This window comes from Dromiciops gliroides, chromosome 4 (genome assembly GCF_019393635.1).
Source record: "Dromiciops gliroides isolate mDroGli1 chromosome 4, mDroGli1.pri, whole genome shotgun sequence".
Lineage (NCBI taxonomy): Eukaryota > Metazoa > Chordata > Mammalia > Microbiotheria > Microbiotheriidae > Dromiciops > Dromiciops gliroides.
The window spans coordinates 498,311-511,795 of NC_057864.1; the positions used below are offsets into that span (position 1 = coordinate 498,311).

At 38.8% G+C, this 13,485-nt stretch overlaps 1 protein-coding gene across 1 annotated transcript in view; it reads right to left on the minus strand.

Annotated features, from left to right (window-relative positions):
- Window positions 1-6,697: 6,697 nt before the first annotated feature.
- DNAJB4 (DnaJ heat shock protein family (Hsp40) member B4) overlaps window positions 6,698-13,485 on the minus strand; it is a 43,314-nt gene continuing 36,526 nt past the window's right edge. The window contains 2 exon segments of the mRNA XM_043964406.1: window positions 6,698-9,873; window positions 11,943-12,511. Coding sequence (XP_043820341.1) covers window positions 9,640-9,873; window positions 11,943-12,511 — 803 coding nt within the window. The 3' untranslated portion in view covers window positions 6,698-9,639.

The window sequence follows — 13,485 nt, forward strand, 5'->3', positions numbered from 1 at the left end:
TTACCTCTGTGTGTGTGTGGTTTTTTAAAGCTTATGTAGTATTGAAATTAACTGTTCTTTAAAAGTTTGGTAGGCCTTGTACTCAGGAGGACCTAAGTTCAAATTCAGCCTCAGACACTTACTAGCTCTGTGATCTAAGGATTTAATTTAATTTAATTTAATGGTTGCTAAGGCAAGTCACTTAACCGAGATTGCTCCCCCAAAAGAAAAAGATTGGTAAAATTAACTTATAAATCCATCTAGTCCTGGTTCCTCCTACCTCCCTCCTTTTTTTAGAGAGCTCCTTATGGTTTGTTAAATTTCTTTTTCTAAGATAGGCTTATTTAAGTATTCTATTTCCTGTTCTGTTAATCTGAGCAATGTATATTTTTGTAAACATTTAGTCATTTCCTTTAGATTGTCAGTTTTGTTGGCCTATAGCTGGGTAAAATAGTTCCTAATAATTGTTTTCATTTTCTCTTTGTTGGTTGTGAATTTACACTTTTCATTTTAGATACTGGTAATATGGCTTTCTTCTATCCTTTTAACATCTTTTTAAAAAAAATTTATTGTTTGTTTTTTTATCTGTTCCTAGCTTTATATACTGGTTTAAGGTTGGGTTTGTTTTGTTTTGAATTTTCATTTTGGTTAATCTCTCTTCTGATTTTCAGAATTTCTATATTAGTGTTTGAGGATTTTTGCTGTTTTTTCTAGTTTAGCTGCATGCACAGTTTGATCTATTTTTTCCTCTTTTATTTTTAGAGATTTAAATTTTCCCCATGGGGTGGCTAGGTGGCACAGTGGATAAAGCACCAGCCCTGGATTCAGGAGTACCTGAGTTCAAATCTCGCCTCAGACACTTAGTTTTCAACATCCATTTTCATATGATTTGGAGTTCCAAATTTTTCTCCCTCCCTTTCCTCCCCCCTCCACAAGACATCAACCAATCTGATATAGCTTATATATGAATAATCCACAAGTGCTCTTTTAATCAGTTCTTTCTATGGGGGAGGGTAGTAAATTTAGTCATTAATCCCTTGGGATTGTCTTGGATGATTGCATTGCTGAGAGTAAAGTCATTCACAATTGCTCATAGAGCTATAATGCTGTCACTATGCACCATGTCCTCCCAGTTCTGCTCACTTCACTATACAACAGTTCATGAGTCTTTCCAGGGTTTTCTGGTATCATCCTGTTTGCCATTTCCTATAGCAAAATACCATTCCACTACAATCATATACCACAGCTTCTTCAGTCATTCCTCAATTGATGGACATTCCCTTGATTCCCAATTCTTAGCCACCACAAAGACTTGCTATAAATATTTTTGTACAATTTTCCCCCTTTTTGCTTTTTCATGATTACTATTGTTAACTGTTTCCCTCCATCCTATTCCCTTCCCCATATTTACTCTATTAATCTATCTTCCTTCACCCTATCTGTCTTCAAAAGGGATTTGCTTGTGTTTGTCCCTTCCCCCAATCTGCCCTCCTTTCTTTTACCCCTCTCTCTTTATCCCCTTCCTCTCCTATTTTCCTATAGGGTTAGATTACTCCACCCAATTGAGTCTATATGTTATATTGAATGCTTTTATTGCATTATAGTCAGAAAAATATATTTAATGCTTCTGCTTTACTGCATTTGTTGGTGATGTTTTTATGATCAATTCTTGTAAAAGTGCCTTGTATAGCTGAGAAAAAGATATATCCTCCAGAGGTCTATGATATCTAACTTTTCTAATGTTCTACTGATTTCTTAACTTATTTTATGGTTAGATTTGCCTAATATAGTTTTATTATTTCCTCCTATAATTCATTTAACTTTTTTCCTTCAAGAATTTGGATGCTACGCCACTTGTATATGTTCAGTATTGATATTATCTATGGTCTACTTTCTTAAACTGTGGATTGTGTAACTGAATGTGGGGGTCACAAAAAATTTGGCAAGTAAAAGGTTATGTATACCCATTTTATATATCCATATACCTGGGGTTGCATAAAAATTTCTCAGGTAAAAAGGAGTCATGATTGAAAAAAGTTTAAGAAGTGTGATAAAATAATGGAATTTGGCAGACGCCCAGGGGTCCCACCTGATTGATTTAGTATTGTTTGAGAAAACAACTAAGTACCTACTTAGATATAGGCCATACCTGGCCTGCCCTGAGTGATGTATACTACTGACATCACCAGGGGGATGACTCTTGGCCAAGCAACTTGAAGGACCTCCCTTTTGGGGGAGGGAGAGAGAAGATAGAAAAGAGAACGCTGAGGCTGAGAGCTCTCTCTTTCCTGTTGGTGAGCTTCCAAGAGGGGACTGGAGAGGGGCTGCACAGCTGACTCCCATAGAAACTACGGACCCCAGGTGGTGAATTAATAGAAACGAGGCCACCTCTTCGAATTAGCTGAGCTGAAAGCAAGTTTGGGGATTGAGTCTTTCCTAGAAGGAGCTTATCCATTTTTCTCTTCCCCCATTCCCTTGTCACTGGCTTTATTAACTTCACCTTTGTTATATATTTTATTCCCATTAATAAAACCTGATTTGTTTGTGGAAAAGAGGCTGTTAATCTCCTTTCTTGTTAGCCTGGGAGAAATAACTAAAAAAGGCAGTTTGGAAGAGAAGAAACTTTAGACCTAGAGGTCCCTCATTATTTTCTGAACCCCAATATTATGGCAAGCCACCCAAATTAACTCTCCCCATATTAAATTTGGCCCCTACAGAAGCCATGGTCTATGGTAACTTTTAGCAAAATGAAATTTCTCTGCCCTGTTTATCTCCATTAATTAGGCATATTTATGCTTTTGTTTTGTCTTAGATCATGATTACTACTGCTTTAAAAAAAATCAGCTTAAGTACAATATATTCTGTTCCCGACCCTTATTTTATTTTATTTTTTAAGTAATAAACATTTTTATAGTTTTAAGTTCTGATTTTTATCCCTCCTTCCCTCCCTCTCCTTGCCCCCCTCCCTGAGATGATAAGCAATCAAACATGAGTTATTCATGTACTATTATGCAAAACTTGACCATATTAGTCATTTTCTACAAGAAAACTTAAATAAAAGAAAAAAATGAAAGTGAAAAATAGCATACTTCAGTCTGTGTTCCATCAATATCAGTTCTTTCTTTAGAGATAGATAGTATGTTTCATCAATAGTCCTTTGGGATTGTTTTGGATCATTGTATTGCTGAGAATAGTTGCCATTCACAGATCTTCATCAAACAATATTGCTGTCTCTGTGCACAATGTTCTCTTGGTTCTGCTAACTTCTCTACACATCATTTCATACAAGTCTGTCCAGGCCTTTCTGAAATCATCCTGCTTGTCATGTCTTATAGCACAATAATATTTCATCACCGTTATATACTACAGCTTGTCTAGCTATTTCCCAATTGATGGGCATTCCTTTGATATTCAATTCTTAGTCACCACAAAAAGAGCTGCTATAAATATTTTTGTACAAATAGGTCTTTTTCTCTTTTGGGGGATCTATGTGTATCTTTCTGTTTCAAGTGTGTTTCTTGAAAAAAAAACAAAACCTATTTTGGGATCCTGGCTCCTAATCTGCTTCATCCTTTTGTTTTATGAGTGACTCATCCCATTTACATACATAGTTATGATTGCTATGTGTTCCCTCCATTCTTTTTTTTCTTATCCTTCTGACCACTGTCTCCCTTAATCTACCTGCTCTCTTACTTCCCCTCTCCCCTTCTGTTAACCCTTTTCCCTCTTATTTGTCATGTAAGATGAATTTCTGCATCCTACTGTGTATGTGTTTATTCATCTTTCCTTGAACCAATTTAGATGAGAATGAGGTCCAAATATGGCCCACTCCCACCATTGCCTCCCTCATTGTATAAACTCTTCCTTGACCATCCTATTTATGTGAGGTCATTTTCCCCCTTCTTCCTTTCTTTCCCTCTGAGTGCATTCCTCTTTTTCACCCTTCCATTCTTAAGATCATTCCCAACGTAACAGGATTACATGTAAATCCTCTAACCATACTCTGAGAGCCCTAGTGACAATAACTCTCTAAAAGGTTACATGTATCCTCTCCCCATGTAAGAATGTAAACGTTTTAACCTTAAGTCCCTTATTTCTTTCTCATGTTTCCCTTTCTATGCTGCTCCTGAACCCTGCGTTTTAATATCAAATGTTCTATTTCAGCTCTGGGTTGCTTGAAAGTGCTCTATTGCACTGAATGTCCATCCCCCATAGGATTATATTCAGTTTTGCTAGATAGGTCATACTTGGCTGTAATCCTAGATCCTTTGCCTTCCAGAATATTACACTCCACACCCCCCACTCCTTTACAGTGGTAACTGCTAAGCCTCATGTGATTCTGATTGTGGTTCCTTGGTATCTGAATTATTTCTTTCTGGTTCCTTGCAGTATTTTTTCTGCGACTGGGGAGTTCTGAATTTTTACTACAATGTTCCTGTGAGATTTCATTTGGGGGCTTCTTTCAGGAGGTGACAGAATTCTTTCAAATTCTACATTGATCTCTTGTTCTAAGATAGTTGGGCAGTTTTCCTTTATAATTTCTTTAAATTTTGATGTTTGGGCTTTTTGTTGTTGTTGTTGATCATGGCTTTCAGGTAGTCCAATGATTCTTAAATTATTTCTCCTCAATCTATTTTTCAGGTTACTTTTTTCCCCTATATTTCACATTCTTCTCCTCTTCCTTCTTCATCAGCATCATCTTTTGACTTTATTATTTCTTGATGTCTCACAGCTTCCATTTGGCAATTCTAATTTTTAAGGAGCTATTTTCTTCAGTAAGTTTTTATATCTCTTTTACAATTTGGTCAATTCTCATTTTTAAGGAGTTAATTTCTTCAAAATATTTAGTACTTCTTTTATAAAGCTCTTCTCTTTTCATAACCTTCTTATGTAGCTCTAATTTATTTTCTCATTTTTCTATTGCTCTTATTTGATTTTGGGGGGGGCGGGGCAATGAGGGTTAAGTGACTTGTCCAGAGTCACCCAGCTAGTAAGTGTCAAGTGTCTGATGCCGGATTTGAACTCAGGTCTTCCTGAATCCAGGGCCAGTGCTTTATCCACTGCACCACCTAGCTCCCCCCTCTTATTTGCTTTTTAAAATCACTTTTTGCTCTTTTAAAAATCTCTTTTATCTTCTTGTTAGATGTGTCCAGCCTGCATTTTTTTTTATTCTTTGTAGTTTTGCATGTACGTTATTTTCTTCTGAGTTTGTGTCTTGAGCTTTCTTGCCCCCATATTAGCTCTTTATTGTTGGGTTCTTTTTTGTTTGCTCATTCTTCCAGCCTCCTTTCTGAGTTTGGACTTTTATAAAGTTAGTGCTCACTTCTTGGGGAGAGGGAGATGTCTGGCCTGAGCTTCTGTCTTTTTATGTCCTGCTGTTTTCTGTCTGGGGGCCTGCAAGATTTCAGTGTTTCCAAAGTGGTCTCATCCAAGCAGAAGCCTGTCCACTGCCTCCTGGTATGAGCTCTGCAAGTTTCTGACCCAGGTTTGGGTCTGTTGGCCTATTTGAGATTGGTTTTCTACAGACTGCTGCTGTACTCAGTCACTATTGGCCTGCTGGGAGGTGCAGAGGGACTGAATTGCTTGACTCCTCCCAACTTTGGTCTTGGTTTTCTGGCCCTGGTCATTCTATTACAGGCTTATTCTCATAACTAAAGGCTAGAACTGAGTCCCCCCTCTGCTCTTGGGCTCAGAACCACAGAGCTAAGTGTTTGGAACCTGCTCCTTGCTCTGTACACAGACAGGGTCTCTAAATTTGTGCTTGGGACTGGTCCTCTTGGCCCTAGATCAGTGACCAGATAATGGGAAACAGCTGCCAGCTGGCAGCTTTTCCTATTCCCCAAGCTGGTTTGGGGATTCCCCCAAGCTTCTCTGTCTGCCCTGGTACTTTCAGCCCTTCTAGAATGCTCCCCACTGCTGCACTACCACACTGTGTTCCTGGCCAGCCCCAACCCTGGTGTCTGCAGACCTCTCTGTCTGTCTTCCTAAGATGCCCTAGGGCTGGGAAAATAGCTGTTACTTTTTCTTGGCTTTACCCATCAGAATTTAGTTTGGCATATTTATTGATTGTTATGGAGAAGATATGTTTGGTGAGTTGGGCAAAAATGCTGGCTCTCACTCCACCAACTTGTTTCTGCCTCTTGGATGTTCCTTTTAAAATTCTTTATACTGAGATCACCTCGTCTCTGCAATGTGTGCAAAAAAGTCTTCTGAAATCTGACAAATTAAAAGTAATAGAAACAAACCTATTATGCTTACTGTCCAAAGAGATTTCATATTTAAAAGGGGAAAAAATCTACTTTATCCCTACGAGATCTACTCTGAAACCCTCAGATTCTGAACGACAGCTTTTTGAAATAACCATGTGCACAATATTCCGTCTGGCTGGATAAGGGTGCTGCTGCTTAACAAATATCCTCGCTATCAGTAATAGCCACTACCAAATATTTCAGTAGAACGTTCATTTCCACAGCTCCTCCCTCACAACAATGCCCCATTAATAGGTCACTCTCTAGAGGAGGCAACTAACCCACCATCACACACAGTGTCTGACACAGAACAGGACTCCGTGTCCAGGGCCCTTTCCCCCTGGACTACAACGCCCAACTGCAAAACGTACACCAAGATAAAGAATTGTCTTCCCCATTCCCTTACAAAAGATGGTGGGCTTCAACAGCCCCTTGGTGATTCATGGTAGAAAAATCAGGTCACTAGGTTATCTCGTTTTATTCAGCTTTATTATTGTTCCATGAAGAGCCTCTTGGCTTTAATTTTAACTTAGGAATCATCTCATTTCAAGTTTGTACATATCCTCTGAGTTCTTTGGAATAAAACTATCATAGAATTCTAATAAATATTCATACTACATAAGCATTATTTTATCGATTTTATGGCTCTCTTAATAGGCAACAGCATTTTTTATTAAAAAGCCACAAAATTACTAAGTTAAATTCTTATATGCTACTTTGTTGCTAATGAGTGAAGTCTTACAGATATATATGCTAGATTTGGAGTCAGGAAAACCTGAGTTCAAATCCACTCTGACATTGACTTGCTATGTTAATCTTACTGAGGCTCAGAAAACTCTCCAAGATAAAGACTGTTGGGAGCCCAATCCAACAAAAGCACAAATACATGACATAAAGAAGTATTACTATTTTCTAAAAATAAAATTGAGCCCACTTTGGTCTTGCAATACATATTTTAGAAGTTTTATTAGTTTAGAGTTTACACACTGTTTTAAATGACCATGCTAAGTGTGTAGCCTATATAGTAAAATAGTGATGGGCCATAGGGTAAGTAGTTATTAAGCTATTGCAAACAACAATGAAATTGACATTTATTTTACTCTAACCTTCACTTTAATAATTATAGCTAATGTGCAATGAACATCAAAATTATATTTAAATCTATAAAACCTAAGCTTCTGAAATAATGTATGATACAATTTGAAATTAGCAAGACACATACTTAGTGTTATATCTGAGATTATTATACCTCAGATAAGCTTTTTACTGCTAAATTTAATGGATCTCAATTTTGAAGTATTCTATTCAGTGAGGAAGTTATAATCCTTTGGTTATAAAGATCTACATCAGTAATTGTAAACAATTTACTAAAGACACAAGTACAGTTCCATTTCCTTATTACATTTCCTTCATCCATAGTTAAGGCAATTCTCTCCTATAAATAAACTAAAAACAAGCTCTATCCCTTGTCTCCAAAAAAGGCTATATATAAACTATCTCCAATAGTTACCATTTATGGCTTTTCTTAGGTCAAAGTGTGCTCACCACTGCATTTCTTCTATTCAAGAGAAACAGACTGTCTTGAGATGGCTCCCTCTCACAGCTGAGCTTTAAAGAGCAAATTCTGAAGCTTTACAAAGTATTTTCTTCACAACCATGCTAGCACGGATGGTCCCTTAGTATTCATCCTAGAAATGGGAGAGTCTAATGCACTAAAGAGAACTGCTCTTCTGACTGGTGAAAAAAACATCCAATTTCACCTCTAGATTCACTCACTGACTAATAAATATTAAATCTATGATGCTGGGATGTGAAGCCTTGTAGGAAATGTGCATGATGGGCCTTTTCCTTTTAAAGTCCACACAACTTCAATGGCCATAAAACAATCATTTTCTTTTTATTCCATGACCCTCTTACCCCCAAACGGTTGGTACCTATTTTGAAGAGTTCCTTTATCGTCACCCAATTTTTTAAAAGGCTTGGTAACAATCCGATGTAATCGTGGCACAGAAGATATTAAGTGGATCAATGGTTGGAATGGGTGAAGAAGAGGACGGTAAAGGGATGGACCAAGGAAAGAGGAAGAAATTTGGGACTGAGCTGTGTCACCGTGCCTCCCTGCAAGTTCTGTGGCCTCTGAAAAGGCTACTAACTTCAGTTTGAGAAGCAAGGCTACAGAGGCATCTTTTATGGATGAGGAAATGGAATGATAAGCAGGAATAATTTAATTCTTCACTATTTTATAAGCTTTCGACTTTATAACAGAAGTATAAACTACTGAAGATCTCATTTCTGAAATAAAACATTTCATCATTATTATGATGTTAAAATTGTGATGGGATTCTATATACCTGGCATAACTGAAGTTTTAACAAAGTACTACAAATATGCATGCAGAATAAATCTAGACTCAGGGATCAGGTAATTTTACTGAACACACTGTTTCAAAAGATCATTCTCACTATGGTAACAAAAGCAAAGAAAGTTAAAAATAAGTTTACAATTGTTAAATTAAAAACATGAGAAATACAATACTGTACATATGGAAACAAAATATCTTACATGCATGCACATATTAGATGGTAGCGACACGATTGTAAGCAGCAGTGATTGTTTTTCCCTGTATTTTGTTTGCAACACTAGAGGAGTTATTATTTGTTCCTTTTTGGGAACTACTGAAATTGACTCATACAGTATATGATTGTGTACATAGTTGAAAAACAGGCTCAACAAGAGCCTCAAAGAGCATATTCATTTTAAAATAAATCTATGCCAGTGCTTGATGAGTCTATAATGTCATAAGCCCAACATATGTCAAGAGGCAGTAGTTCAGGCAATTAGGGTTTCCACAGGTGGAAAAACAGCTTGACACCCATTCACATTTTGAAAACCAAAGTCAAGAAATCCATCTACTAAGCGATTTCTCTGTCAGGGTACCAGCCCTAGAGCATGACAATGGAAGCAAGTTTAACCCTAGTTTCTCCATCTTGAAAATGTCCAAGATGCATGTTCCATGTCATTTCATCTATGAATTCCGCTCTCCAGTATAAATGGCAGCATCTCCTACTGATGATGTGAATAGACAGATATAGATACAGATATAGATATAAGAAATAAAGTACTTGCATACTAGAGTACTTTATTAAGCAAAATGTACACTGGCTTCACAAAACAACCAAATTTTACACATATGCAAAATTGTGAATGAAATTTCTGGATAAGAAGAAAATAAAATACAGTAATTGGTTTTCCTCTCCATAGTGAACTGCAAATGCCCTTTTGCCCTTTATTTGCCCCTCTCTATTCATGCACATCCCACTGAACCCTCGAGGCATTCACCCCACTTTGTCTATGGTACGTCTATTCAGTGCCGTGCCAGGAGCCTGGTCACCCAAGTCGGTGCTGCACCATCCTAGGAGGCTGGAAGATGCTTCCGAAGGACTTCTTTGGATGCTGAAGACAGGCTGTCCGGGAAGTTCACTTCGAATTCTATGAGCAGGTCGCCCCGTTGGTCAGGGTTTTTTGGAAAGGGCAGTCCGTAGCCTATAATTCTTCTCCTCATCCCAGGCTTCACAACTTCATTTATCGACATAGGGATGGTTCTTCCTTCCATTGTGGGGACATTGATGGAACAGCCACACAAGGCCTAAAAGACCAACAACAAAGTCAACTTGCCTGGAAGCAGACACTTGTTGCATTATCTTTTTTTTTTTTTTTTTTTTTTTTTAGTGAGGCAATGGGGGTTAAGTGACTTGCCCAGGGTCACACAGCTAGTAAGTGTTAAGTGTCTGAGGCCAGATTTGAACTCAGGTCCTCCTGACTTCAGGGCCAATGCTTTAACCACTGCGCCACCTAGCTGCCCCATTGCATTATCTTTTAAAAGTTTAACATAAAAAAATCAGGCTGCAAAAAGATGAAATCAATTGTAACTAAGGCAAATCTTGTCATTACCACCCAACTGTCAGAGATTATCACATTTTTTCATACCAAACTCCCATCAAGGACAGGGACCTTGTTTTGTTCATTGGCCTATCCCTATACTCTTTTTTTGTTTGTTTTTTTGGGTGAGGCAATTGGAGTTAAGTGACTTGCCCAGGGTCACATAGCTAGTAAGTATCAAGCATCTGAGGCTGGATTTGAACTCAGGTCCTCCTGACTCCAGGGCCAGTGCTTTATCCACTGCGCCACCTAGCTGCCCCTCCATCCCTATACTCTTGCATCTTGCTTCACCTGCACTCAGTAGTGAATACAATTTTACTGAACTGAGATCTATATACAAGAAAATTTGAAGTGGGGGCAGGGGGGTGTCTCATCTCCACACTGCCCCAGGACCAAGGGGACAAACTACTCAAGACACAGGAAGGGAAAGAAGTGCCAGATTGGTAATGAAGGTCATACTGACCCATCCCCATCTCCTCTCCCTTTTAAAACCACATTTTGTAATTTAAGAAATGAGGCCTTAGAAAGAATGGCATTCCTATTAAAAACTATGTGTTTTCCTTTCTATTGCATTCATATAATTCTTAACTTCAAAATGAACAACATTTTAGGAGCAATCTAGAAGCCTGAATCAGATCTTTTTTCCCCGTTTTTTCATCTAGATTGTATAGACCAAATGCATGGTCTTAGTGGCAGATAGATCACACACACTCTGACCAGACCATGATGCAGCATCTTCCTTACATGCTGCAGGGATATGCTGAACTGGGCCTGGAACTGCTTAAGGGAAGGACACTGAAGACCATGTTTGGGTAAGTGATGCACTCCGGTACTACTAACTACAGGGCACTGCTAATCCAAAGAGCAAGGGACAAAGCATTTTAGAGCATGTCATCAACTTGCATGTGTAAAAGGTTTCACATAATCATACATGTATAACCCATATCTGACTGCTACTGCCTCGGGAAAGGGGGAGGGGAGGGAGGGAAGGAGTGATAAAAATTGGAACTCAAAACAATAAAAATGTCTATTACTTTAAAAAATAATTGAATTTTTAAAAAGAAGCCATTTCCAAGATCTTTATGAGCAGAAAAGGAATCGGGTCACTTGTGGGATGAAAATGAGAGCACAGACCAGAAGCTGGCAGAGGCAGTGACCTGCCCTAAGTCACCAAGGAAGTGTGGCAAGAGCCAGGATTCAAACTCGAGTCCTTGAAGCCACACTACTCAGGACCTCTCCAGGAAAACTCGAGTTTGGGAAAGCACTTCTGATAAAGCACCAACCAAGGAGAGGGCTCAGAGCAGTAACAACCATCTGTGTCAGTGGAGGGCACAGCCACACCAAGGAAACCACAGATTTGTTGAAGGATCATTGTGAGGGTTTCGTACACAAGATCCACAGTTGTAACAAAGAGCTACATATGAGCACCTCAATTTACAAAGCAGATAAACCGTATTCCTTTAAACAGGAGGTCATAAATCACAACTAAACACACAATAAATAATCAGCCCTGAAAAGTCACGGCAATACCAGCGAAATGCCTCTACCTCTTCTGATGCAAGGTAAGAAGGTGGGAGCCATGACTATTTAACCCATGTACAAGTGGCACTGCTAGGATGTGCCCCCACACTCACCCAACTTCTACGGTAATCCCAACAAAAGGATGGAATACTCAGGAAACACGACTGCCTTAGGGCACTTTCCACTTGCATTTCCTAGATTCTCACAGCACAGACTGGTTAAATGTCAACGTTTCAGATTCTGGTTATCACTTACCTCCCGTAAACTGATTCGGACAGGATAGAGAATATTTGATCCATCCCTCTTAAATTGTGTATGCTCTTTATCTTTAATGACAAAAACAATATCTGCTGGAATACTATTAGGCATTTCATCTCCTTCCCTTGGAAAAGTGATTTTTGTTCCTTCTTTCCATCCTTTTTTTATTTCAATAGTGAGAATTTTGTCCTCTGTTCGAACACTTCTCCCATCAGGGTTCAGCCTTTTTCGAGAAATCTTCATCCGTTTGGTACAACCACTATAGATTTCTTCAAGTGATACTTTAAGTTCATGGATAACTGGGGGGTCCTGTCTGGGTCGGGACGAACCCACTGAGTTCCTCTCCCTGGGATACCCGTTCATGCTGAAACCAAAGGCACTAAAAGGATCTCCATCTACTTCCATTTCATCAGCATCTCTACTACTAGCCATTCTCCTACCAAAGAAGACTTCAAAAGGACTGGAACCACCGAAAAATGCTGCAAACGTGGCATGAGGATCACCATGAAAGGTGTACCGGTAGGTACCTCCTTGTCCATCAGTTCCACCAGCTCCTCCTTTTAAACCTGGGTAAGATAAGCAACAAGTTAGAAAGACCCTTGTCATGTAGCCTAGAGATGCATATTTGACTGCCCTATTGCTGATGACAAGCCTTGTGTTTTCTCTTAGCCCACCTGGGCTGTCAACTATTCAAAAGAAATAAGGAATGTGTTTACTGTCTAAATCCTCGTTCTAGGGACTGATTTGCCTCGGAACACTGGTCACCCAGGGGTGAGAGGTGAACTTTATGTCTTCCTATTCCAAGGTAGCCTCTATCTGCTTCTCATAATGAAACATCTAAAAGGTTGCATCACTTTTGACTGTTTTCTGGGGTAAAATGTTGTTGTTCTTTCATCATTTTTTACAATCCTAAAGAGCAGTAACGTAGTGAATGAGAAGGAAAAAACAATTCTCATCTCAATGATGTTTCAACCCAAAGAGATGACTTTTGACTGGTAACTTTACTATTCAGAAGCCAAGGTCTTTACTTAAGTCATAAATTTCGAGTCAAAAGGCATTTCTGTACATTAGATTGTGAACTCCTTGAGGACAGGGGCTGTCTTTTGCCTCTTTTGTATCCCCAGCATTTAGCACAGGGACTATTTGACAAGTACTCCATAATGACACTAAAACAGAAAATTTTTACTAGGCTTTTCACAACCTCACTGCTACCGCCACAAGGCCCGGGAACAGCATAGTGCCAGTCTAGACAGATCACAGAGCAAGCTGGAAAGTCACATGAGCTCTGAAGAGTCTAGGACAGTCACAGGTTTTGTCACTCAACTCTGTTTTGCTTAAACTTCTGGAGGGGCCTCAAAGAGATTTACCATCCAAAAACTATCCAGAATAGAATAGAAAAGACTAAAAGTCTGAGGAAATTTTAACAGACTCCATTAGGGATGGGCCTGAAAGCTCCAACAGGCCCAGTAAATATTCTGCTGAATCCAACCTAAAACATGGAATTCTTTGCTTCAGATGATAGAAGAAATCACAACAAAAG